General features: G+C 42.8%; 1 protein-coding gene across 1 annotated transcript; it reads right to left on the bottom strand.

The window, feature by feature from the left end:
• Positions 1 to 8,733: 8,733 nt before the first annotated feature.
• On the bottom strand, positions 8,734 to 15,947 carry LOC120843304 (glycoprotein-N-acetylgalactosamine 3-beta-galactosyltransferase 1-like). Its single transcript, XM_040214624.3, has 4 exons — positions 15,665 to 15,947; positions 14,295 to 14,610; positions 11,760 to 12,114; positions 8,734 to 9,182 (listed from the first exon to the last, which is right to left on the bottom strand). The coding sequence occupies exons 1-4, from the start codon at positions 15,945 to 15,947 to the stop codon at positions 8,958 to 8,960; spliced, it is 1,179 nt and encodes a 392-aa protein (XP_040070558.3). The 3' UTR covers positions 8,734 to 8,957.
• Positions 15,948 to 26,793: the final 10,846 nt, after the last annotated feature.

Below are 26,793 nucleotides of genomic sequence, written 5' to 3'. Positions count from 1 at the left end.
CAAATAGTCTTCTACCACCGAAGTACATTATTGTCTATGCTTAGAGCACTCATTTTGTGCAATAACAATTGATGTGAAACAGAATCAAAGCTTTACAGAAATCTATAACTTGAAATCGAATCAGTTTGTCGCCTATTTTCAGCCTTATTGACCAAATCATGAAGAAGTTAAACTAATTGGGTGTTGCAGGAGACAGCTCTATGAAAGCCTTGTTGGTAAGGAAAAAAGATTATTATCTTTGAAGTGCTTAATTATACATCAATAGACAATACGTTCAATATTTTACATGGTGGCATCTTAAAGAAATCGGCCTATAATTGTTAACGAATGATTTTGGTTCGTTTTTATGGATTTGTACAACATAGTTTTTTTCATTTTTTAGGAAGTAACCTGCAGTTTCGAGCGACTTACTAAAAATTACATAAAAGTATTTCGACACCCTACCTGAGCAGGCTTTTAATACCCTGGGAGACATCTGGTCAGGGGTGATTTCTATACCTTCATTACGGAGTTTAAACTGTATCTTACTCCCTCTAGTGTAATTATGACGGCAGGCATTGCATTTTCCATCCTATCTGTAAGAATCGGAAACTTTTCATAGCTACTGTTTTAAAGAAATATTGACTAAAAAGAGTCATTGAGACTAGGGTGACCGCCTTCCAGCCGGTGGAATGCGGGACACCTTGACTGGGGGGGGGGGGGGGGGGGGGGAGGGAGGAGGACGGTATTTTCACGACTCAAGAAATCAGTATTAAGGGAAATTCACCAACGCGCACACCCCAAAATCTTGGGCTGTCCGAAAGCGCATTATACACCTAAAAATTGTACGAGGCAATTACACTAAGATAGGCTTCACTCAGTCGTATATTTTTGTTTATTTCTATTGGTATATATTTTATTCAAAATACGTAAGTTAAAAACATAAAGATCGACTGCACCAGACCCCAATGCATCAAAAGGAATTAAAAACAGTAAATATTTTTCGGCGTATTGTTTCCTGTCGATACTTACTCTTATATAAACATGCTCCTACACAAAAATAAAACCTTATGTAGTTTTTTAGACCTTTGTGAGTTGCGGGTTTTTTTGGCCTTGTGTGGCCGTCTTCACTAAAAAAAAAAAGCTTTACACAACAAACCTTTCGTATGATACAGTATGATTTGCAACTAATTACAACAGTTTATTTTTCAGCTTTTGGCGAGCAATTTTCGCTTGCAATATTTTGCCATCAAGTGTAGAGGCACAACGGAGCATGCGCGTCAGTCTCTTGCAAGAACGACGGTTGCTTCCCGCAGTGCTTGGCAAGAAAATGACATACCATCGAGATTCACACGTTTATCAGCGACCTCCGCGGTTCCTCGTCGCCCGTTGTCCGTAAGCGCCATAATTCGCGCAGTGATTGTTATGACAATGCGAAATTCGGGACATTTTGAAGATTTTGGAATTTCTTGCGGGACGCGGGACACGAGCCCTAAATGCGGGACAGTCCCGCGAGTCGCGGGACGGGTGGTCACCCTAATTGAGACAGTTAGCTTTAATAGCATTGTCGTGTATGACTCTACCATTATTTGTAATGGTCGGGACGCCTGTTCTTTCTTTCCGTGTTTTCTTAAGATAACTCCATAATGCTTTGGTGTTGGTGGTGATAGCCTTTGCCAGTCCAAAAAAGTAATCTTCCTTGGCCGTACATATGGTACTCTTATAAACAAAATCTAGCTCTTTAAGATGCCTCTCAAGATTTTCAGTAGGATTATTTCTATACTTGGTATGGATACGCAGGCACGTAGCCCGGGGGGGGGGGGGGGGGGGGGGAGGGGGGAGGGGGGTAGCCCATGAGCCTTGTGCCCCCCCCCCCCCCCAAAAAAAAAAATCTCCCATTTTCTTGGGACCTCCTTTCCCCCTTCCCCGTCATACAGCGTTTTATCATAGGCGGACCGCTGCCCGAAACAAAATCTTGGCTACGTGCCTGTTAATACGGGAGTGTTGTTTAAGCATTTTTTAAACTTAATAATTCATCCAGGCCTTATCGGGTTATACCGCGCTTAATTTGTTATTCGCAGAAATTTCTGGCTGAAAGCCAGCCTCGTATTATCTTCCATCTTGTTATCCTTCAAGAAAGACACGTGTTTCATTATTTTGACCATTATACGTACATGTAGTGTGCACGGAAACAGCCTAACCGGCAGTAAATTGCATCTACTCCGGAACTGGGGAACCAAATTAATCGACCTGTTGGGATTTCACCGACGCGCTGTGACAGAGCATAACAATGCCATACTGATCCCCTGAGTAAAAACAAGATGCTCGAAATAGAGATTCTTTTTCTGTATGCAGCGTGTAAGCTACTCTAACACCATACCAGTGCTGTACACGTTTCTCAAAAAAAGGAGCGAAATCTTGTTCCTCGTTCTTTCCGATTTTTGGAACGCGTTCCCGTTACAAGTTCCATATGTGATAAAGGAACTCGTTCCCGTTACAGTCTAAAAAAACGGAACGTATCGTTATATATACGTTACATTTCCATTTTTTGCTAATTACCATATTTAGTTAAATCAAGCTGAGTTTTTTTTTGTCCCATTAATAGTCAGCATACGAGTTTGTATGTCGTGATGGAAGGACGAGAAGAAAACACGCGGAAGCAGTGTTTCGTTTGTTGATATATTCATGCTAAAAAATATCAGCTATTAACCATGTTCATGTTTGTAGTGGATAATTCAGACGAACCAAATGTACTTTTACCCAAGATTGCATGAGCGTTTTACAGCAACCTCACACGTTTCAATTCAACAGAGTCCCGTGTGAGAACTTAACACCAGTTGCTTCTCGATGTTGCTGTCCGTAAGGTGAGCAAGTGAAGCAGAAGATAGGGTTTTTGGAAAGTCAGTCTTGAAAGCTACAAATACTTCGTTGTGAAGGTTGAGTTTGTTGTTCAGTTTGAAGGTGGGGGAAAAGAGAAAAAATGAAGGTTATCTTTTGTGTCTCTTTTAAGTGAATAATGTTCGGGATACAAGGGTGTGTCCAATATCTGGCGATTTGTGATCTTGTTGTAATTGGAGGTCTTATTATTAAAGTTCAAAAATGGCTGTAGTCGGAATAAAATATATGGGTGTATGAGGATTCGTGGAACCAAAGAAAGTAGCTGAGTTTGAAACAACCCTCTTTCTTTGTCTTTTCCTACGACTAAAAGTTTTGATTTTGTGCCGCAGTTTCGGGCACTCAAAAAAGAATCAATGTCCACCAGCTCTCCTGCACCTGAAACTGTTAGCAAGCGAGCACCACACAAAATAATCCATAAGATTAGTAACCAAAAAGTTAAAGAAATCCTGCACTTCTTAAAGATAATGTTTTTGTACTTTCATACTTTCCCTGTTAGAAATAAAATAAAAATCGCCCCACTGGACGAAAAAAGGAACGCCGTTACTCTTTCCGTTCCAGTAAAAATGTAACGCGTTTCCGTTCCAGTTCCAGCAATGCAAAATGGAACGGCGGCGTTCCTTCGTTCCTCCTAAAAGGAACGCGTTCGAGGAACGCCGTTCCTTGAAACGCCATTCCGTACAACACTGCGCCATATCCACTGACACCGTAGGGTCACACTACTCATACATCATACAACAGACAGTCTGCAAACACGAGTCAGCGCAGTATTCGTGGTTTGAATGCCGCATGCCAATTTTCCTCCTTGAACTCAATGCCATGTGACATTCAAAGCACGGACCTCGTGGTGACTCGCGTTCGAATCTATATATAGACTGCCTTTTGTTTGATGTATAAGTAGTGTGGTCCTAGCTTTAGGGGCGCAGGGCATTGCATGTCACGGGTCATCGCCCTGTAATGAATGAGTTTGCAGTATTAGCGAAAAAGAATGAGGGAAAAAAACGAATTAAGAAAATAATAAGCAACTACTTGTGTTTTTTTTTCTATCCCCTCGGTGACTTTAACCTAAATCTCGCGCACAACCCTGCGGGACCGCTTCATTATATAATGTCCAAAATTTCTCCCCTGAAAATTCGGATACTAGGTCGGACACGAGAACTGGTGGAGTTTTACAACGTCTAAAAGGCGCAGGACAACGCAATTTAGATGACACTTCATTCGTCCCAGTGATGTCAAAACAGGTATAAAGGTGCTAGCTGTTTCTCCTGAAGCGGAATCCCTCGCGTAGGCTCCAATAAACGGCTAATAAAAGATAGCCACTTCAAGATAATTAACCATTCTGATACTGACCTTGAATTTTAGAAGTAGTAAAACTGCCAACCTTTCAGCTCCGAAAAGCCTCGTAGCCTTTGACTGCACTTTGATTGACGATAAATCAAACTATAGCATATCCCCTCTTTCAAGACAACGGTTGAAAGGGGTGTTGTATTTACCTTAACAATTTTATGATGGTATAGAAAGTGACTGGATGCCAAATAACATAGCGGTTCATCAATAAGCGCTGCAGGTTAGTAAGATTCGAGTTCCTAGATAAAAGCCAGCTTACAAAAAATAAGTTTTAGTCAGCGACTATAGACTATTGCAAGTGGGGCGACTGACCGCCGCCATGTACCTGCTCGTGCGCACAAGCCCGTGCAATTGCAAGCTTGCCAAATCTACGTGGCACACGCAACCTGGACGTTCTTGCACGTAGGGGGCGCCAGTCGCGACTCCAGGTTTGCAATTGTCGATGAGGTTAATCACTGGACGCCTTATTCGAGGGTGATGTTTGGAGCGCATGCTCAGAACAAGCTCACATCAATAGCCTGCTACAACCTGCAATCATGATGGTGCGAAATGCACGTTGCAAAACAACTGCGGAAACTCCCCGTCTGCACTCGCTGAACAGTCGCGCGCACAGACATGGCCGCCAGTGAGTACTTCCTGCCCGCGCTGCAGAACCCAGGCATCCTGCGTTCAATCCTTACCCCTGACCGTTTCAATCTGGTTGAGCATCGTACCGGTGTGTGGTCAAGCATCACTACTGCGTGATGCACGTTAATGACCTCAGGAGAGCGGTTGTACTGCACCGGCTTAATTTCTCCTCTACAGCTAAGAGACCAGACGCCCACTGAGGCTGACTAACTTCCGGCTGTATAGACATGCCCACAACGCGATTGTTTTTTAATACTCCCTATAGTTAGGCAATATTTCAAAAGTTTACAAACAATACGACGACCTTTAGAATCGTAATGATCTAGCAGACGCTTACATTAGTGTCCCAGTGAGCACTTTTCACCGAACTATTAGCTTAGGTGACTGGTTTAGAACACGCAGTATAAGCTTGAGTGTTGACAAAGGTGTGGGCGCGCCAAGGATATTAACGGCGAGAAGTTTGGGTATCGCTGCCTGGTGGAATATTTTCACAAGCCCGAGTGAGGACACTTCAACTTCCTCTGCTGGTGCAAGCAGGTGAAATAACCGCGTGGGTAGCACGTGCATCCTCCATAGTGAGGAAAACAGCAGCGCCCCTCGCGAGCTCCCCCCTGCGAATAGCACCCTAGTACCTAAGCCCCACAAGAGTGACAAAGAGGTACATTTGAGACCGACAAGCTTCAATTAAGCACGTGCAGCATGCATTCAAAGGCATTGTTTGCAGGCTAGCAATCACTGGTGCTTACTTCACGAGCATGCGGAGACTGCAAGCCTGCGAAAGGTACCTTTACGTGGACGCTCCATGTGCTTCAGACTTGTTGGGGTTAGTGTTTCTGTTTGCCGCTCTTGTGGTACAACGGCATTAGGGTGTTACGCAACACCCTTAAGCCGGGGTCACACTGCTCACACCATCATACAAAAGACAGTCTGCAATCACGAATCACCGCATTATCCGTGGTTGTAATGCCGCGTGAAAAGTTATTTCCTTGAACTCATTGCCATGCGACATTCGAGGCACGGATCTCGCGGTGACTCGCATTCGAATCTGCTTGCAGACTGTCTTTTGTTCGTTATATACTCAGTGTAACCTCGGCTTTTGTGATGCTGGCGAACACTCTAAAATAAGGTGCAGATAAGCTTAGCATCATCGCAAAGATGTTTTTTAGGCACAGCAAGTATACAAGCAACAAGCAAAAGATGGAGCTCCTACACGCGGAGAAAAGCAAATACAGACGCGATGAATCGAGCACGAGAGTGGAATCATGACCCTGGTGACTGTTCCACCGCCTTATGTACTCGACAATCCCAAAATACCCATTCGCACCTAGCTGATCACCTTCACCATCACGAAGGTCACACGTATGTTGCTTTGTCCTTGTCAATATTTCGTGTAATGCGCAGTACATCTACGTTGAAGGAATGTAAATAGTGTTCTTTTTCGCAGCCTTTGTTCAGCCGTCAAAAATAAAGGGTGTTCAATGCAATAGCACCCTATTTTACGATGAAAAATGAGTGTTAGGTCAAAATAAGGACGCTAAAAGGATAAAGTTATGGGTGTATAACTCTCTGAAGCAGCATATTTTCTCCCTGTACGAAGCTCACGGGAACATGACTTTACCTGGACTCTAGGCATTTTTGAGCTAATTATATTTTAAATGGTCGGCTGGGGAGGTTTATAACGGAAGTAACGCTGCTCATAAAGCGCAGCACACTCGGTGTGCTGAAAGCCTACCGATTGTGCTTTGGCAGATTGAGTATCTGTCCCACTCCGTAGAGGTATTGTTCAGCTGTAGATGGGAACACGAGCTGCTATAATTTTTTAATGCTTTTTGACTGCTCCATTTGGTTTAAAACCCAGTTTTAGAATAATCACCTTGTCTTTGCCGTTGCGGCATTGCTGCCAGCTTAAAGATCAAGTCCCTTGACAAAATTGACGCTTACAAGTACCGCCAACCATTGTTGTGGAAACGCGCAAGACACATGTCACGAGCGGGCGTTCCGCCGCCATTCCCTTCCAAGGGCAGCTCATTTCAGCGCTGCGCCGTAATTTGCTTCCAAGGGCTGCTCGAGACACGGGCGTCAAGCACCGGCGCATTTGACGCTATTGAACGACAAACGCAAACACATCAAAGGGCTTTATTGAGCGATGGTGTTATGGTAATAATAATACACGAGGCATGACGCATGAAACCGCTTTCGGCTGTTGGAACAAACAAGCGATCTCCACGCCTCCCTTTATTGCCCATCATAATAAACCTTAACTACTAAAGCGCATTCGCTGAGCTGGCTGAGTCGGGGGCTAGGAAAATTCACGATACACAGCTGCTACTCTGAAGAAATGAAGCCGACGAAGCGACAAGACTACTGACTGCCTCTCGTGCCATCTGCTCGAACACGCCGCTCCCTCAATCTGCTTGTGGCCGTGATCGTGGTCAAAGGCGTTTTTAATAAACTCAGACATAATCTCTCCTGCCTCTTTTCCAGGGACTATAGATACTAACATCAATAAATACTAATACTAATACATTCACTTTATTAATCAAACGCATTACCTGATAGATTCATTTATCAATCAATCTGCAAGCATTTCGGTTTGTCGAGCTAAAAAAAAAAAAAAAAGCATTGCCAGTGATGATGATAAGGGCATCAGCGCCGCCCTCGGCGATTTTCTGAACATTGGAAATCGGCCGTTTCTCGGGCTCCCACCAGGTGTCGCAAGAAATCCTCCCAAAACCAGTTTTCGTACTTTTCAGATTACCTAAGGTCTACATAAATGAGACAATCGGGTGCCAATTATGAGGGAATTCTAATATATAGCAATATATATAACAACCCGCCTCATTAGATCCATTATTGTGTAATATGTTCATCAAACAAAAGTTTTGAAAACAGTGCAGTTCGATAGGGCTGCTAACGCATTACTAATTTAAAAATGAAAAAAGCCCTCGTCCACTTCGTCGAATACCTCCGACGTTTCAGACTTTATCAAATGCTTTCCTGTAATTTAATTATCCGTTCAGTAAAATGAGAAGTGCCATTCCCTGGAACATAAAATATTGCTATGTTGGCAATGAATTAAGTCATCAGCAACTTTATACACCTGCGTTTGAAAATTTTTGCGAATATAAGGAAATTATAGGAATACATGTGCAGCAAATTTGGAAAGTCTTGTATGTATAACCAAGCAGAGATTCGCGCTGAAAATATGTAATTTTGGGCAACACCTCTGGAGCTGTAAAACCGAAGTAACAAAACATAACAAAAACCTTCGTTCACATCTGCTTTCATATCTTAACAAAACGGCATCGTCAAAATTGTGGTACTTTTAATGGTCCCTTCACAAAGCAGGAACTAGCTGAGCAGGTGAAAGCTCGCCTTACTATTGGCGACGTTGTATTTTCCATGAACAATCTAAAATACAACATACGTTATACCAGAGAAAATATGATTAAATTATATTCCTAACGAGCGTGTTGGTACGAAGTACTAGATAACAGGAAGTATAAAACAGAGAGAGGACGAAACACAGACGAGTACATTCTTTCATGTACTCGTCTGTGTTTCGTCCTCTCTCTGTTTTATACTTTCTGTTATCTAGTGATTAAATTACCTTTCAAATAAAACGGCTCATTCAAAAGAGCACCCAGATTTAGACGAGTAGCGAGCGGCCGATGGACACCTCAATTCCCAGAACCGTGGCCTTGGGAATGACGTTTATAAGAAAGCAGTTATCGTAGCCCGGCAACATTCATGAAAATATGCATGGTGGGGGATTTTACAATCTTAAACTTCGACGACGACTTGCTTTTAAGAAAATAAAAACAATTATGACTTCAAGAAACTTGTAGTTTCGAAGGTAGAGTCATCGTAGCGCATATAGTCGGAAGTGGATCTGATGATAATCTTGTACATGATGATGACCTTGATTTTCTTGTCGATTATATGGAATGAAGTAACAAGTTTCTATTGTTGCTACCTTGCGCTTCTCCGGGTCGCATTTAGGCGAATTCACCATACCGAGGTACGCCTTGAAGCTGACTGGCCCAAAACACGGCACTGAACGCTGGTAAACACTGAATGTCTGGGAGGTGCTTGTAACGCGGGAATTATCATTTTATAGTTCTCGTCGAAAGTTTAGTTCGTTCACTGGTCACTTCATTTAGCTTGGGATTGTTGACCACTGGTCGCAGATCATGAAACATTCCCGGATGTTGGTGGACCATATGGTCAATTCCATATGGCCTCAGATGATATATTAAGTACTCCATAACATACATCATGCCGGGGCTGATGTAGTGGAATGAGATGGCTGTGTCGCTGCAGCACTCCAGACCCTAAAAAAAGGACAAACTGCAATTACTGCTTTGTAAAATGGCATTCAATCTGTGCAGCGGGCTACATTTTCAGTGCGCTAAACTTATTTTATTGATCCAAGAGAGCAAGTTAAAAAAAGGGAAACACTTTACAAAAGGAATCCCACCCATAGCGTTTGAATACGCATCGGCCGAACAAATTCAGTTTATAAAATTACACTCGAATACAGTGTTGTGAAAGACACGGGGAAATAATATCCAAATAAAAAAGTTGAAGCTACGTTATTTCTTTAACAAAGTAAATAAATAAGTTGTGTTTTCGTCTAAAGCTTCATAATAACAATGCAATTTTAACCTGTTTTGTTGTGATACCTGATTCAATTGCTAAATTTTAATTATGAATTCTAATTTTAGTCCACGTTGAAATGTTTACGGATTTACAGCAACCTGAGGATACTTTATTATTGTCCGTAATCTTGCACAACAAGAACAGTCCTGAAGACCCGTAAACACGGGATGAGATATTGATACAATATACTTATGCGTGCATCGAATACCGGTAGCTTATACGTCTGTAAGTTTTATTCTGCAGGTTGCATGTATCAAGTCAACTAAGGTTCCAACCAGCTGACTCAGGATCTACAGGTCGCCCTTTTTGCTTTGGGAGAATGATGTCTAGAACGTGTCTTCGACTGGTGTGCTTACCGCGACCTCAAAACTGGTCCCTCGATTTCCGCCTGATGACGTCATTAAGGGGTCATGCTGTCGCCGGCCGCGATCCTGGCGGTGTGACAGCAGCAGTGGTGATGTGTCAAATGCCTGTTCTGCTGCAGGTCCCTTATACAGCTTGACAGACCACGAAAGCTTCGACAGCCAGAAGTTGGGACGCCGCGACGACAGCGACACTCACACTCACTGGCACTTCTTTTTTGCCGGGACTTTTGGCACCAACCGCCAGGGTCGTGACATCTGACGGCATGACACGCCGCCTCCTGTGTCGCCATTTGTTTCGACCTCAAGACCACTTTTGTTGTATGGGTGGGAGAGGACGCCAACGACACCAGTCGAAGACGCCTTCGAGGCAGCGTACCTTGGAGGTTCTTTTAGATATTTTGCGTTCGAGCGCAGACGGTTGTGTTACGACTTCTCGCGTTCCGCTGCGACGCGCAACGCGGACTTGAGTTGCCATAGCAACTATAAGGTCGTAAGCAATCACAAGGGGATGTAACGCAGTTAGTCACACTTGAACGCAAACGTGTTAACCGGAGTAAAGACAGCGACGAGGCCCACATCACTTGAAAAACGATAAAGTTAGGGTTACTAACAGGATGAGAAGGGCAGCAATGTTGTTCAGCTGTGCCGTCTGCAGCGCGAGCTTACTTCTTTCGGTAAAACTTCGGGTACAGATTCAGCTGCGTCGCACTACGCTCGAGGAGGAGAAGGAAAGAAAGAGGTGAAGGAGGGGATGGAGAGAAGGACTAGAGAGAGAGAGGAGGAGGGGTGAGAAAAAAACTGGGGGGAGGGCCCCCGAACATTTGTTGGAGAAATAAGAGAGGGGAGCTGAGGTCGGGGAGGTCTCCCGGCCATTTTTGTGGGTACTTTGTGGTGGGGAAGCAGACGATTTGGAATGCGAGAAGAACATGAGAACGCCAGCTGGAAAAATAAGTACTTCTGCAACGCTGCAGACACACGTTCTTGTGAGCATCCAGCGTGAACGCTCAGCCAAACCCCGATGGAAGGTAGCGAGCGCGTGTGGGAGTCGCGGACATCCGAACAAGACGCCCTGCCCTTCTCATTCTGTCAGTAATTATACGGCGCGCAAGTCTAGGAGAGGAGAAAAGGAAGCGCGGTGAGAGGGAACGATCACGTGTGGGACGAAGCTCCGTCCCCGCCGCTGCTCGGTCCAGAGCAGACAATTGGCCGTGAATTTTCGTCCTTCGTTAGAATGCGTCTGGTACTCGTTAGTAGACAACAACAAGTTACTCTTCGAGGTATACCTTTCGCACATTCTCGCAGGTTCTCCTTCGTAAAGTTCTCCTTCGTAAAGAACCAGTGGGTTTCCGAAATTCGCAGAAAAGCTACGACAGTGATTCCAAGGGATTGCAGACGACGTCGGAGCTCGGCACCCGAACGTCTGACCCTAGCGTCACCGCTTCTTTTGGGAGAGAAAAAGACGACAATCTTGCTTGCTCTGACTAGAGGAAGACAACGGGTAGAACCAATACCACCTAGAACAATCAAATCACGTGAATTAGAATGTTTACATCATGCCAGTGAGATCGATCGAAGACACGGATTGGACATGACTGCTGCGTCGGCGTTCGGCTGGGCTCGTGTTTAATCAACGCATGGACGGACTCTCGACATTGGGTTCGGGTTCCATCGCTGAGTTGGTGACACTCCGAGGAGAAAAAGGCGGACGTTCGCAGGCCTCAATTATTTTAGCTGGTGTTGGTGGAGCCCAAGGCAGCTATCCTTTACGTCTACCCACTATCCTTCCAATCAGAGCTCGGCGTTCTGACGTCACCGCATCCTCTCTGCCCATGTGGCAGAGAAACTTGCGCGTTGTATGCTAAGGTGAAGAAACATGTCGCCTACCTCTTTAGACGGGTAGTAGATGTACTTCCAGTACCAGAAGTCCTTTCGCTTTCCGGATACCAAGTGGAAGTCGGGAGCGAGCGGAAAGAAGCGTCCTCGACCTTGAAGGTCCCTCGAGTCCCCCGCCTTGACACCGACCTTCTCCAAACACTTCCCGATCTCCACGTCCTCTGAACCTCCCCCATCGGAGCGACACTTGTTCGGATGACTCAGTCCATCTTCGACCAAACGACGTACGGCTTCTCTGCTGAGCACGTAGCCTGCACCGCCACTCATGTAGCCTTGTTCCACGTAAGGCTTGAAGCGACGTCCGTAGTACACAGGATCGGATGGGCTCTTGTCCTTCAGGAGATATCTGCAAACAAACAACAGAACACATCGGAAGTGTTGCATCAGACATGCACACGTTACTGAAAACTTCCAGCCTTTCTACTCTGATGGAAAAGGAAGACCAGCGAAGCTTTACTATGGTGGGAAGGAAGTAATGGTCGGCCGCAAGTCGGCAAGCCAGAGTGGAAAGGCTGGGAAGGCTACCGTCGTCGCTCATAATGTCGACATTTATTGTCGACATTTATTTGCTGGTGGACACGATCCTGCGGGAACTAGCCCTAACAGCTCCTCTGTAAAAAGAGGTGTTGAATACCATTACTTGTTAGTCGCTTAGAAAGGATCTGCTAAGCAAGTAAAAGAACTAGGTAATGTCATGTTGTAATTTAACACGAGACTGGGGTATGAAATACAAACTTAAACGTAAAAGGGACAGAAACAGGGAAGAAGAGACGTCTCAAACGCAGCGTTTCCAACCCCCGTTTCAGATCGCATTTCGACAGGCGGAGGAGCGAAACATCTGTGGTGATTTTCCTTCCTTCTTCGTCGTAAATACCAATACGGCCTACATCTGGCACTGTTAAGGCTGCACCGTTGTATAAGATGAGCCAAAGAAACTTTGGGAAGAAATCCGCGATATTTTTACTGGAACATACGATTCTTGCAACTTGCTTGTGCTAACAAACTGTTTGGTAAAATATCATAAAAGAAGTTTAGATGATTAGTAAGCGTACGCCGGGAAGCCTTCGAGTATAATAAATTATTCAACAGATTAGCCCAACCGAAAATCGTCTGGACTTTGCAGCAGGCAAGAAGCAGTTTTCATCATTTTTACAAAAACGATTCACAAGTGGGTATTTATCGTATAGAAGAAAAGAAAATTGTTTTTTTAGAAAGGTATTTTCGCGAATCAAGTGCAGTAAATACCCCTGTATTTAGAAAATAGCATCACTTTTTTTTTCGAATACTGTGAAATATTTGGTTGGTTTATTGCAATGTCTTCGAGAATTCACGTCTTAAGTTTAGCAATGAAGTTAGAACGCGCGTTCTTTTTGTTCAGCAGCAAATTAAATATAATATGATTACGATTAATGTCCAGTAGTTAATTTATGATCTTATTAAAGGCCATACAGATTCTCGCTAAACGTCCGACATGACATAGTACACTTCAGAAAGTCCTAGAACGCCCGTGCGCGATGTTTGCCCACCGGGAAACTTTTAGGTTACGAATTATGATCTTCAATAATGTAATTTGGACGCGTTATTTGACGGGTCAGTTGTTTTGTTATTCGTGTGTCCCGGGGTTTATTAATATCGATCGCTTTAACTACAAAATAACGCAGGTATATTTCTCCTTTAGAAAACATCAACAATAACAACAACAGAACCTCCGAGAAGCGGTATAACAGGTTTGACTTAGATACTTCTAGGGTAGCATGGCAGATATAGGACTTTGTATTTGTTTCAACATAGATATAGTAGACGTTTGAACTTAGAAAATTACTAGCTGGTCCTGAGAACACGACGTGTAAAGTTCGCAAAGGCATGTTGTTTGTCAAAGCTTTATATTTTCAATCTGCTTCTTCCGACATCCGTTGGCTGGAAATTATCAAAGGAATTACAATTTGTGAGCAGACCTAGTTTGCTAAAATATAAACGCGAATGGCACATTTTAATTTTTTTTGCAGGCCATCCACAAACAGACAATATAGAGAGCCGTAATAACTTCGAAGAATGAGCAGTTCGTATTGCAAAGGAAGCAGACAAAATTAACAAAAAGTTTAAGACATTTTATTTTTCAATTAGATTTTTTTTATGAACAATCAAAAGTAAAGATCAGGTTTTTATCAGTTCATTCTTATTTAGTAGTTATACAAGAATGTTTGAATAGAGTTGCATGTTTAATTTACAAATTAAACAAGCAAGTGTGTTGCACTGAAACATAGTCAGACTGTTCGCAGGATATATACGTGAGTACAGTCCCATGTTTAGTGGCATCACAAAATACTTTTCCATTCCTTTCAAAAACTGGTAATTTCTAAACTAGACATTAGGATAAAGCATAAACAAGTTAACGTGGGGTGTTCACCTGTAGTAGTAAGTTTCTATTAGAAAGAGCATGTAATTGTTAAAATTATTATAATGTAACGTTCGCCATTAACATCAGGTATCACAATAATTAAAAGAGAAGCAGGAATTACGTGTTACCTTAGGTTTTCCAGGACAACGTAGGTATCGTCGTCGGCCTTCAGGAACCAATCGGACGAATTGAGATGATTCTTGTAGACCTCCTGGAACGCCGCCTTCGTTTTAGCCCACAGGGTATTTCGGGATTCCTTTATCGGAAGCACCACAGTTGGCAGGCTGGGTTCTGGGGCACTGCTCATGAAGAGGAGAGTGTTACAGCGCTGACCCCAGGTGGCCTTGACATGGCGGGCCTTCTTCGCGTGGTTTTTAGGCTGCGTCATCACCCAGCAGAGCACCCGTACCTTTCGACTAAGTTGATTGGCCAGCATATCCTCGCCTGCGTGTGGTAGAGTTTGGGAAGATGTTACGACGTTTAAGCAGACAACTTTTGTACACTCGCTCCGCTCTACCAGAAGCGCGATGCCAGTGAGCATGCGCAACTCGCTCTGAGTTCTAGCGTAGGTATAGTTACAGGAGTGAGCGTCCGCTTCGCAGGTTGAAAAAGGAAACTGCCGCGTATCTCCTAGGACCGGGCTGTTCTAGCTCGACCCTAATTGAGTTTGCTCACTATGGCCACCGTAGCTTCCGCGCCTTTAACCACTTAATCATCATCACATCATTGAGGTCTGTACCACCGTCAACGCGTCGTGATAAGGGCCATCTCAAGAAATTGTGTAAGTACAATACCAAGATAGGTACCGCGCGGGGCGTTTACTTGAGTTAAATTTAAAAGAGAGTAGCGTCGTACGACTTCGCATGATTCGTGTTTGAAATGATCTCAATTAATTTGCGAGTGCACTTTCTTTCGAAATGCTCAATCTGTAAAAAAGTATGTTACGGTCTAAACTTGAATCTATCTCGTGAAACATCTTTTCAGAGGCAGCAACTGCACACGAGCTCATTCGAAGCAACCATCTGCGTTATGCAAGAAACCCCTATACTTGGTTCGTGTTTTGCACTCTGCTTCATAAAACCTTGGGAAAAGGCGCAGGCTATATTCATCGTGAACCCACCACAACGTCGACATTATCGTGCAGACATGCACAACGTATTATTAACATTACGCAGGCAGAGTTGAGTAAATATAAAGATGGGTGCGTGAAGGTCGGAAAGTACGTTTTGTCCAAAGGATACATCTTTTGGAAGACTGCGAAACAAGCGAAATGCAATATATAATAAAACCTTGGCAAACTCATCTTTACAAAGATTTAAGGAAACTCGTTCATAATCCTATTTCTTGGATGATGACAAAATTTAAGCTCGAACATTGGTATTGTATTTATTACGCGCAGGCGTGACATTTACACCACTCCATTAATACAAAAATGGAGCTAATGCAATGTCTGGTGAAGTAACCAATGAAAGTGGACCCCAGAGACGACTCTCCTCACCATTGCCGTGGAACTCTTCCATGTCTCCATGACCAATCAGGGGCTTCTCCGGCCCAGTCCCGTCGTCGTCTTCGAAGTGCCCGTACTGCGAGTACCGATCCGGCACGGAGGTCGGCATTCGTCGCACGAGCCAGAAGGACCGATTCTCCACGGAGAATCCGCAGAGGAGTAAGAACGCACATCCGAAGCCAAAGGTCATCCCAGCACCCAAGGAAAGCAGGTACGTCCCGCAAGAATACCGTGGGGGGCCACCAGTTGCCCAGTGATCCGGCCGGGACGCCATGCCGGCCGCTGAGCCGTTCACTGCAAAAAGAAAAAAAAAGAAAAAAGAAACGCTTATAAAAGCGACTCTCTCAAGGTTCGCGTGAAGCTCAAAGGGTCGACGGCGATTCAGACAGGGGCAGTGTGGTTGCACAGGTGCGACCACTGTGGTAAACGTTAACGAAAAAAAAAAAAAATTACGAAATGTTTTACTTATTAGTCGCAGAAAAAAGGAACGCTCACAAGCCTATGTTATTTGAAAATAAAAGGAACGCGTTACCGTTACGGTTGCGGATAAAAAGTAATGTGCGTTACTTTTGAGTTACTTCTTTTTTATAAATTAAAACGCTTTAGTGTTTTGACGTATTGGGTACGCATAAGAGCCATATTTCAAGAAACAAATTTGAACGTATGTAGAACGAGTGAAAGAATTCATTGAACTTGGCGCCTGCAAACACGAACATAAAGCTGAAGTCTTATTGTTTTAGGCGAGAATATGTATCGAGTAACGCAACAACGTTACTCGCTACTAGAAATATTTAACGTCAGTACTTTATTTGTTTCTCTTTCAAAAAGAATAACGAGTACAATACTACGTTACCGACAAAAGGAACGTTTTGGCTGTAACGCGTTGCGGGTAACGGCGTTACCGTGACACCTTACTTGCAACGCGTTACAGCCAACTCTTACTGCGACAGTGTTAAACCTCTCAAAGCGCATGCAGATTTTGTCTCGTTATTTTTCCTCGTGCCTGTTTGTTTTTTAGAAAAAAAAAAAAAGATTATGGAAATGTTTACATCATCTAAGCATCCATATTTCAGCGCATGAAATCAATTGGCGTTGTTGTCAGAATTTCAGTGAATAAAAGTTTATTTGTACATTCGATGCACGATTACTGTGACGCGGTACTAATGTTGCGGTTGCTTCCCCGTACGTTTGGTACCTACATCGCGCAACAGTTTGAAGCATGAGACGGCAGTGAAACATCAAACAGTGTTATCGAAGCGTCAGCATATAACCAGAGGTTAGGAAACATTCAGCTTTGTATTTGTCACATCTGGATCAGGAAACTGATCAGCAAACCGCGTCTTTCAAGATGAAGCCAGAAGCGCGCACAAAGGGAATCGGCCTTAGTTCAGTGAATGCCATATAGGAGAGCCCCTGATTTAGAGTGTCTGAAATTATCTATCTTTTAGTGCATGAAAAATTATACACAAAGGTTGTTCAATTATTAACTGAGCCCTCACATATATCTGGCAGGAGTAAACTTACAGTGGGTAGAATTATGGCAATCCGGTAGCACCCTATGTCCGCCCTCTTCACATCGTGCTTATAAATAATCTGGGACGGGGCTCGCGAAAGACTCAGCGCAGCAGACGAGAGATGGGGAGGAAGTTTTGGGTCTTTTGATTATTTCATTTTTCATATTCGGAATAACAACTCAAGGCGGAACACAGCCTCTCTTATCTTGTCTTTTCGCTTCTCTTTTGGCATAGCAAGATACCGCGGGTTCAGCAGCGTCCCGAGTATTCTAGACTTATCTTACCGTCCAGAATCGCTGACGGTCACCAGAGCCCGAAAATATCCCATTCTAAATTGAAATGCGAAACGCAGTTAGATTGGAGAAGCTTGAATTTCATCTGGTTTGGACAGGCCTTATCAACTTGTTTTAAGATATATACAGGTTTTTAAACTGACTTTGTCTACTTTGCGCCATTCCAAGGTAAAGTGACGATCCTTTATAAGGAGAAATTATAAATTTCAATATTTTTATTAATACTGTATACAAGAATTGTTAGTTTGGTTTTACACATTTTGTTTAGAAGAAACGCCATGAAAGCTACGCTATAAGGTCTCTGTGGGCAAGTTCTACGGCCAGTGAACATAATATAGTGTTCTAATCGTCGCGATGAGTCAACTTATCAACGAAAGTGCGTCACTAGACTTCTTAATTTGTAATATTTAGCGTATGGTTCAAAGTAAAAACTTTTTGAGCGTCATCGAAAACCGCTATAAAGAAATAAAGTTGAGAAAGATCGCAAGCGTGGGGGGGGGGGGGGGGGGGTATAAAGTTACCAACGGGCAGAAAGTGCGGGTGCAAAAACAAGCCCGTGCGGTTTTCCCGCCTCTTATACGTGTTTTCGCACCACCAGCCTTCCGCCCGTTGCACGAGTAGTAACCATAGCGCCCCAGTGGGCTTCCCACGCGCCCGACATATTTCTTAAATTTATATATTCAGTGATTTTCGGCGACGTTCAGCAAGTTTCGTATTGGAACCCCATCTTTATCTTCAATAATTAAAAAGTTAACTAACACATTCAGGTTATTTATTTGACTAATCGCGACGATTGGCCCCCCTATATTATGTCCTCCTGGCCGTAAAACTTACCTGCAAACACCACATGAGAGTGGTTGTCACGGATTGTTTCAAACAAATCCATGAGGCCTTTAAAACACCGTGTCTTGACACATTTTAATTAACTGGTCGTTACAGAAGTGATCTCGAGCAAAGCGGGGGCTCGAAACATGAACTACAACGTGTCCTTCCCTCCAAAAAATTACGGTATTTTTTAACCGCAGAAGTAAGCTATACGCATCGCCGAAGATCCATTTTTCACCCAAAAGATAGCCCTAACGTTCTGAACCAGATGTCCAGATTTTCAGACCTAGCTGTTACCTAATTCAAAGGTTATAAGTGAACATAACGTAAGGGCGCGAGGGAGCTGGTGTTTATGAAACATTTTAGTGAAAAACCCGAGACTGAGGTACTGACGGACGACGACAAGGAGAGAGAAGGAGAACTTCTCAAACACAGCTAAAACTTTATTGGGGACAGAACTCTTTATATAGGGTTGAAAATCTAAAGAAGGAAAGGGAACCCTTCTTCACATCACCTCTCTCAACAAAAAAGATGCGACAGCGTATCTTTTTCGGAATATGAAAACAAGAAAATGGGGCCCGTTTTCGCCACGCTTGGGCAACTGGCGTCGTTCAACTCAACGCATTCAAGGGCTCTGCCGGCCGCCATTTTCCGACTGAAAATTTAAGAACATTACTTATAACTTTTGAATAAGGTGACGCTCAGTTATGAAACTTTGGCATCCGGTTCGGACAGCTATAGGGCTTTATTTGGGCGGAGAATGAGCGTTCGATGGTGCATAGTTTATTTTTGTGGTGAAAACAACCCAGTTTTTTTTTTTTTTTTTTTTTATAAAGATCCTGTAATATTTCATTTATGTCCGACTGTCGTGGTGTTGTTTTACGTTATGAAGGCAGTGAATATTGTGCGCGATAGGTTTCTTCGTTCATAACCGAAAAGGACAAAAAAGGGCTCTGACCATTAGTGTTTTAAATAAGTGTAGGCGATTCTTATCATCCCTACATAAGCAAACATAAAGAAGTTCACTGCTGTAGTTTTTGGAACCTTGAATATTTGCTTGTAAGATATGTACGGTACCGACACAACCAGATTTGTTTAGGCGGTTTGTATAATTGATTATACTAAACAAATATTTTATATAAATACTTTACTGAGTATTAGAAAAACAGGAGACTAGAATAAGATTATGACACGGCAAAAGAGCCCCCTACTCTAGGCTCTTCTTTTTTTTTAAAGTGCAACGACAGCTTACTTTACAGTTTCCAAAATCCCATGGCTTCCAGAGAAACACAGCGCATTGAATATAGAAGAAAATTGCTGGGTCATTAAGTTCACTAACAACTTTAACAAGAAAAATGGCAAGTACCGAGGAGGGCTGGGGGCAGCGGAATTGGACACCGCAAGGCGGTATTGGGTTAAGCAAGTACAAAAGGAAAGCTTTGAGACTGACATTATGTTAAGGAAAAATGACACAATAGACGGGAATTCAACACTCGCTGAGCTCCATCCTTTCTTCGATGATAACGGAAACCTTCGAGTCAGAGGACGACTGTGAAGGTCTACTGAAAATCTCGATGTCAAACATCCAACCATACTTCCTAACGAACATAGCTTTGTGAGGCTGGTCCTGATTGACGCTCATTGTAAAGTTCTGCACGGTGGAGTAGCAAGCACGATGAGTCATCTCCGAGAGCGGTATTGGATTATACGTGCCCGACAACTGACCAAGAAAATAGTAAAAAAGTTGTCTTAGATGTGCGCGTTTCAATGCGAAACCCACAGCAGTAGAGCAAGCTCCACTACCGACAGACAGGATTAAAGAGGCGAAGCCGTTTGAGGTAAGTGGGGTCGACTTCCCTGAGTCATTGCATGCGAAAAAAGGTTAGATAGCTGCGACAAAGCATACGTTCTACTCTTCACGTGCGCTGCTACCCGAGCACTCCACCTCGAGCTTTCAACGAGCCTCTTCGCGGAAGCCTTCTTGCTTGCATTTCGGCGGTTCATATCAAGGAGGGGCATACCGCGAAACATTTATTCAGATAACGCGCTATCCTTTAAGAAAGCATCAAAAGACCTTCAGAAGAATTGTCGTACATTAGGCCAAGAAGCGTTTATGTCGTTCATAGCAGAGTGCAGAATTAACTGGAAGTTTATTGTAGGAGGCGCTCCGTGGCGGGCAGTGTTGTACACGTTCCTCAAAAAGAGGAACGGAAGCTCGTTCCTCATTCCTCTTGATTTTTGGAACGCGTTCCCGTTACAATTTTCATCTACGAGAAAAGAACTCGCTCCCGTTACAGTTTAAAAAAATGGAACGTGTCGTTACATATACGTTACATTTGTATTTTGCTGATTAAAATATTTAGTTAGATGAAACCAACATTTTTTTATCTAACTCATTAAATAGCAACATACGAATTTGAACGCCGTGATGGAAGGACGCTAGGAGAAGAAAACAAGCGGAAGTAAGGCTTCATTTGTTGATATATTTACTTTTAAAAACCTCAGCGTTTTGCCATATTTATGTTTGTGGTGGGTTATACAGACGAGCCAAATATACTGTAACCCCCATTGCACGAGCGTTTTACAACAACCTCACATATTTCAATCTAACAAAGTCCCGTATTCGAACTTAACAACAGTTGCTTCTCGATGCTGCTGTCAGCAAGACAAGCAAATGGAGGAGAAGGTAGGGCTTTTTGAAGGTCAGTCTTGAAAACTACCAGTCCTTTTTCGTGAAGGTTGGACTCATTGTTCAGTTTGAAGGTGGGTGAAGAGGAAAGAGAACGAAAGTTAATTTCTGTGCATCTGGCCAATGTTTGGGATACAAGGATGCGTATGATATATAGTAACCTGTTCTTTTGGTGTAACTGGTTTCTTTGTAGAAGTTCAGCGATGGCTGCAGTCGGCCTTAGATTTCCGGTTGTATGAGGATTCGTGGAAAGAAGGAAAGTAGCTGAGTTTGAGACGTCCCTTTTTCTGTCTTTTCCTTCGACCAAATGTTCTGATTTCTGTGCCGCAGTCTTGGGCTCTGAAAAAATATTCAATGGTCACTAGCTCTCCTGCACCCTACTTTTACCAAGCGAGGACCACACAAAATAAACCCTAAGTAACAAAAAAAACTGAACGAGATCCTCCTCTTCGTAAATATAATGTTTTTATACTTTTTTTTAAATTCCCCGTTTACAAATAAAATAAAAATGCCCCCACCGGACGAAGAAAGAGGAACGCCGTTTCTTCTTCCGTTCCCGTAAAAATGTAACCAGTTTCCGTTCCAGTTCCATGGATTCAAAATGGAACGGCGGCGTTCCTTTGTTCCTCCTAAAAGGCACGTGTTCCAGGAACGCCGTTCCTTGGAACGCCGTTCCGTACAACACTGGTGGTGGGGTGGACGATGGGAGAGGCTCATCCGATCTGGTATGACAGCACTTAAGAAAGTGCTGAGTAGAGACAGCCTGTGCTTCGAAGCATTAATGACGACTCTCACCTTCACGAGGAAGCAAGGGAACCATCAGTCATCATTCCTGCCCATTTTTAGTTGGACAAAGTTTAGTAGTTCTGCCAGAGACCAGCAATTCCAGCCAGGTTCAAGGATCTGCGACGCACCAGGAAACGGTTCGCAAGCTCGAATATAAAGAAATACTCGTAAATCATTTTTGGAAATGCTGGAGGTCCGAGTACCTGCCGGAGCTAAGATATGCTCATCGATACCCCGTCACAAATACTTGCAACCTGGAGGTGGATGATGTGGTAACAGTGGTAAAGCTCCGAACTTCCCAGCCATTTACGGAACTTGCGAGGATTGTTAAGACGTATCCCGGAGCCGATGGAATTGTTTGCGCCTGTCTCGTGAAGCATCAAAATGGCGCACTCGTCGAGAGACGAGCGCACAAACTCTGCTTGCTGGAGATTCAGCAAATTTCAGGCTAGGGAGGATGTTGCAAATGGAAGATGAGGAAGAAGACAAGCAAAATCAAAAGCACGTTTTTTTTTTCTTTTGTTTTCTTTAGCGAGATGGAGTCGAGCAGTAAAAAAGTAAGGTCAGCTTGACCGAATTGTATATTTTCCTGCCTCTGTTATTATCGGTTTCATAACTAATAGTACAGGCTCAACATACCTGGACGTATTACCTCTAACACGTGCGCAATGGACACATTTTATATACGCTAGATGCGGTAGGCGTCACAGAGTCAAAGTACCCACATAAAGCGTCCGAATTTATTGTTTTTTGCTGTGGTTCTAGTAAATGAAACGTCACCAGGCGTAACACCTAGCATGCTTTATAAATCAAGGGTAGGCCCATGCATGAATGAAAATATTCATGCCGGAGGCAAGAAAAATAAACCAAACTTCACGTTAAGCGGTTCAAAGTAAGTACCGTTCAGTGGCACTGAACGAATGAAGGCTTTATGCTCACTTCTAAAAAGAATATGGTTGCAGGAGTCAGAACTTTACAGATAGCACTCACCCGAGGTGCTCGGTGGGAACGTCGTCAAATAGTACGAAATCTTATCTTTGAACTGAACGTTTTAGACGAAAACATTTCGAAATAGTTAACTACAAAATCATCTTTCTTCTTTGGAAGTTTGAATTGTTCTTTTCGCCTGATGAGTTGAAACTGACATCCAATACGTTTGCCCTTAGCTTTTTGGCTCGCCGTTGCCGTAGTCGCGATTGTTAGGTGCGGAGACAATGAAAGAACGGTCACGATGTTTGCGAGTGAAGCGGATGCACAGCTGCACATATCCGGGGGGTGAAATGCTATACCGACCCGCAGCGCCGCAAAGAGAGTCAGTAAAAACATGAGGGGCTACACGAAAGAAGAGAAGAAGGCAGCTGGACGAGTGGATCCTTACGTGCGGCATTTCACTCGCTGTCTCTTAGCTGTCCGCTCAGAACGGAATGAAATGTTTACACCAGAGAAAATGTTTCCTAAATTCTAAAAAAAAAGGCGTAAGGGTGTGAAAATGACACTTGACAATGATGTCTCGTGAATAGTGATCCCACCATTCCCCTCCAAAGGCGTCCATAATCTGAGTTGCCCATAATATGAGGCACAAATGAACGACATAAATAAATAATAGAAAAAAACACCACAAAAAGGTCCAAAAGTAGAGTATAAGAAAAAGGAGTACACAAACGCAGCGCTGTTTTTGTGACTTGGCGGGTGACGAGGTGAATTTCATGAAGAGATGCGGCAAGTGTGTGTAAGCACGTGTTGGCAAGCTGGGAGTATTTATCGGGTCGATTGTTTTATTCCCACCTTTCCCGTCTATTGTTTTCTTGCTATTTCGTGGAGGAGTAGAATTTTCCGTCAGCGCTGTGTTTGAGGAAAGATTGAAACTCTTCTAATTTTCTGTTTTTTTCGCGCTGTTTTATATTTTTAACTTATGCTATGTAATATTAGCTATCCCAACCTCACGCCTTGTTACATCTGCATGCATTTGTACCCAGTTTGTTCTCAAACTGTTTTTTATGTCGTCTAGACATCCATATGAACTGGGTTCGTATTAAGAAGACGTGCCTGCATATGATAACACGGAACGACCTATCTGAAACTAAACGTGACACTTTTGCGCATGAAATATACTTTGTGAATACACTACGGGAACGCATCTTCTTTATGGATATGGGGTAATACGGTTATGAATTGATTAGAGTATGCTGGCAAGCTCCCTTTTTTTCTAGCTCATCATCGAGTCCTGTGCGAGCAAAGTTAAAATCAAAGGACGATATATTAGAATTTTAATTCTGAGATGAACTAAAGCTCTAGCGTAGTTCCTGCTGTTGCAGAGCATTAAATGTTTATTAGAGACGGACATTTGCTTTCAGCCATATCGTATACCCCTACGTCGGATGTTCTTCAAATTGTAACAAATAGGGCACAGGCAAAATATCTGTTCGAATTCATTCTTATTAAATGAAATATTTCCTTGCCTATGGGGTTTGCTGCTTGTAGCTCTGTGTTATTCTCATACTTATAAAACGCAACCTGCACAAGTTGGTTCTTTATCTTGGAAATAAAAATAAGATTGGGATGCAGCGACTTACCTTTAAACTACCCATTTTTTTCAAAGGCTTAAAACAAAAACCTGTTCCGTCACTTGTGGCCAACATTTGTTGTGAACACTTTATTCTTACTAAATTTGAATTCGGGTTCCATAAGCACACGTCGGCAGTGTGCGTTTTCAGTATAGAAAAAAGAGAAAATCTATCGACCCTTTGAGAAGAAAGTTTTGATCCTTAAAATATTCGTAAATTACAAAAAAACAAACAAAAAAAAAACCGTTCCATTATTTAAATTTTGTTTTATTAGAGAAATTAAATGCTTATAATATTCATGATCTGTCCTTTGCGATTAATACAAGATCATTACATCACTCCTCACTCCTGCCAGGTTGCACCAAATAGTGAACGCAAGTCCACTATTTTAATTAGACGATCAAGCATGCTATATAAATGGCATCCTGAGGATGACTTGTGGATTCGCCATGAATGGAAAGGGGAAAGTTGAATAAGCTGCTTCTTGTATTAAAATCTTCGATTGAGCAAAACTGTGAATTATTCATATTTTAAAACCAAAGTTCCTTTTATGAAGTTATATTTTCAAATCGCATTAGCGGTTAAATATGAGTGCGTGCGTATTGTATTGGTGAGAGATCAAAGCGGTTGGATTCAGTTTTTTGAGAGATGTTATACTAAAATTATAGTTATTTCTTGCGTTCTAAGTATAGTAAATCACATGCTTAGTACCAGCAAAGAAATATGGGACATATTTTTGGAAAGAGTATAATAAGTTTTATAACTCACTTCTTTATTAAGAGTTAGGCTGCTTCATAGTGGCTTGGGACAACCCTTCTTCTAGCATTGTTATTATAATTTATAATAATATAATAATTAGTTACTACTCCGTGCTTCAGAAGGACCCAAGTCTTGATATGGAGTACGTTTGTGATGAAACAGCTTGCAAAACACACTTATAAGAAAACGTTAAGGTTATGATTCAACCAAAGTTTTAAGTTCTCGTTTAAAAAAACACATACTGTAAATGACTTAATTTTCGCAAAGACCTAATTTTCGCGAGTTTCGTGAATCGCCTACAATACGCGAAAAATAGGTCCCGCGAACAATTCCGGTAAAATGTAAACACATTGGAATCTATATTGAGATTCCACCGCGTCACGAAAATTAGAACCCGCGAATTATTCCAAAACTTCAGCTTTGACATAAATCACGAAATATTGAGCCCGCGAAGAATTAGTCGTTTACAGTAACTTGTAAATGCATCTAAAGACGTATTTGGTTAAATGACATTGAAAGACACTCGCATGCTGGTGATGAGACACACTTTTTTCCAAGGATAAAATAAGCAGGCGTTCCTGCTGAAACGTAGAGTCACGGGAAAGTTAATAGAGGACAGCAAGCTAATATCTATTTGACATTCATTATTATTTGCTACATTTAAATATCCCGCACAACGCTACGACTTGATAACGTCTGGAAGCGGAGAGTATCAAGCATGTAGGTAGAGTCATAAAAGCACCTTCGCTCGAAATATCGATAGCAAACAATTCGGATGAATTTCTTTTGTACTTTTAGAGTGCAGCTATTAGGCGCCCGTTTTCGGGCTGAGCGGCGTCGGCGTAACTGCGCGTTGCATTATGGAGCGTTTTTCATAATGACGTAACACGTGACGTCACGTGTGACGTCATGAGGGGAAAAGTTTCCCGCTAAATTTAGCGGGAAAATTTTTCCGCTAAATTCAGCCGTGATATTTCTCCGCTAGACGTAGCTTGAAAATGTTTCCGATAAATTTGGCGGAACAATTTTCCCGGTAAACTTAGAGGGGAAATTGAGGTCACGTGACCTCAGCGCCAATTCAGTTTCCCCGCTAAATTTAGCGGGAAACTTTTGTAAAATTACCCGCTAAATTTAGTGGGAAAAATGTTGGTATATTTCCCACGGGAAACGCACTTCTTTAATGCCGAAAGGCGCTGCGATGTTACAGAATAAATAAAATAGTAAAGCGCTTTACACCCGCAATGTCTCTTCGACCGGACCTGTGGGTAGTTCGTTTTCGTATGACTGATTTCGTGCTTTTTATATTAGCTGCCTTTTTATTTACTTATCTGCCTTGTTACACGTGCAGTGGGTTGCTGGCTCTGTATTGCTCACCTTTTCGCAGTGTTTTCTACGCGTCATATTCCCTGTTCATAAAAGTAAAGGGGTCTGATGATTCTCCACGCTGCAACTCAACAGCAATTAGGTTGAAAGCTGGGCTAGTTGATATTGTTGTTGTACATGGTGATCAAAAACAGCTCAAAAGACGAGAACAAAAGAGGACCTTACACGACCGGACAAGGGCGGCGCTTGTCCAGTCGTGTATGTTCGTCTTTTTTCATTGTCTCGTGGCTGTTTTGGATAACAATGTACGAAGAAACAGCTGTTACTGGTGCCTCCGCACTCGTCGCAGCTGAATACGCGTACTTAC

The sequence above is a fragment of the Ixodes scapularis genome, unplaced genomic scaffold, assembly GCF_016920785.2.
Source record: "Ixodes scapularis isolate PalLabHiFi unplaced genomic scaffold, ASM1692078v2 PGA_scaffold5__190_contigs__length_132052651, whole genome shotgun sequence".
NCBI lineage: Eukaryota > Metazoa > Arthropoda > Arachnida > Ixodida > Ixodidae > Ixodes > Ixodes scapularis.
The sequence above is the reverse complement of the archived record's forward strand: the minus strand, read 5'-3'. Positions and strand labels throughout refer to the sequence as shown.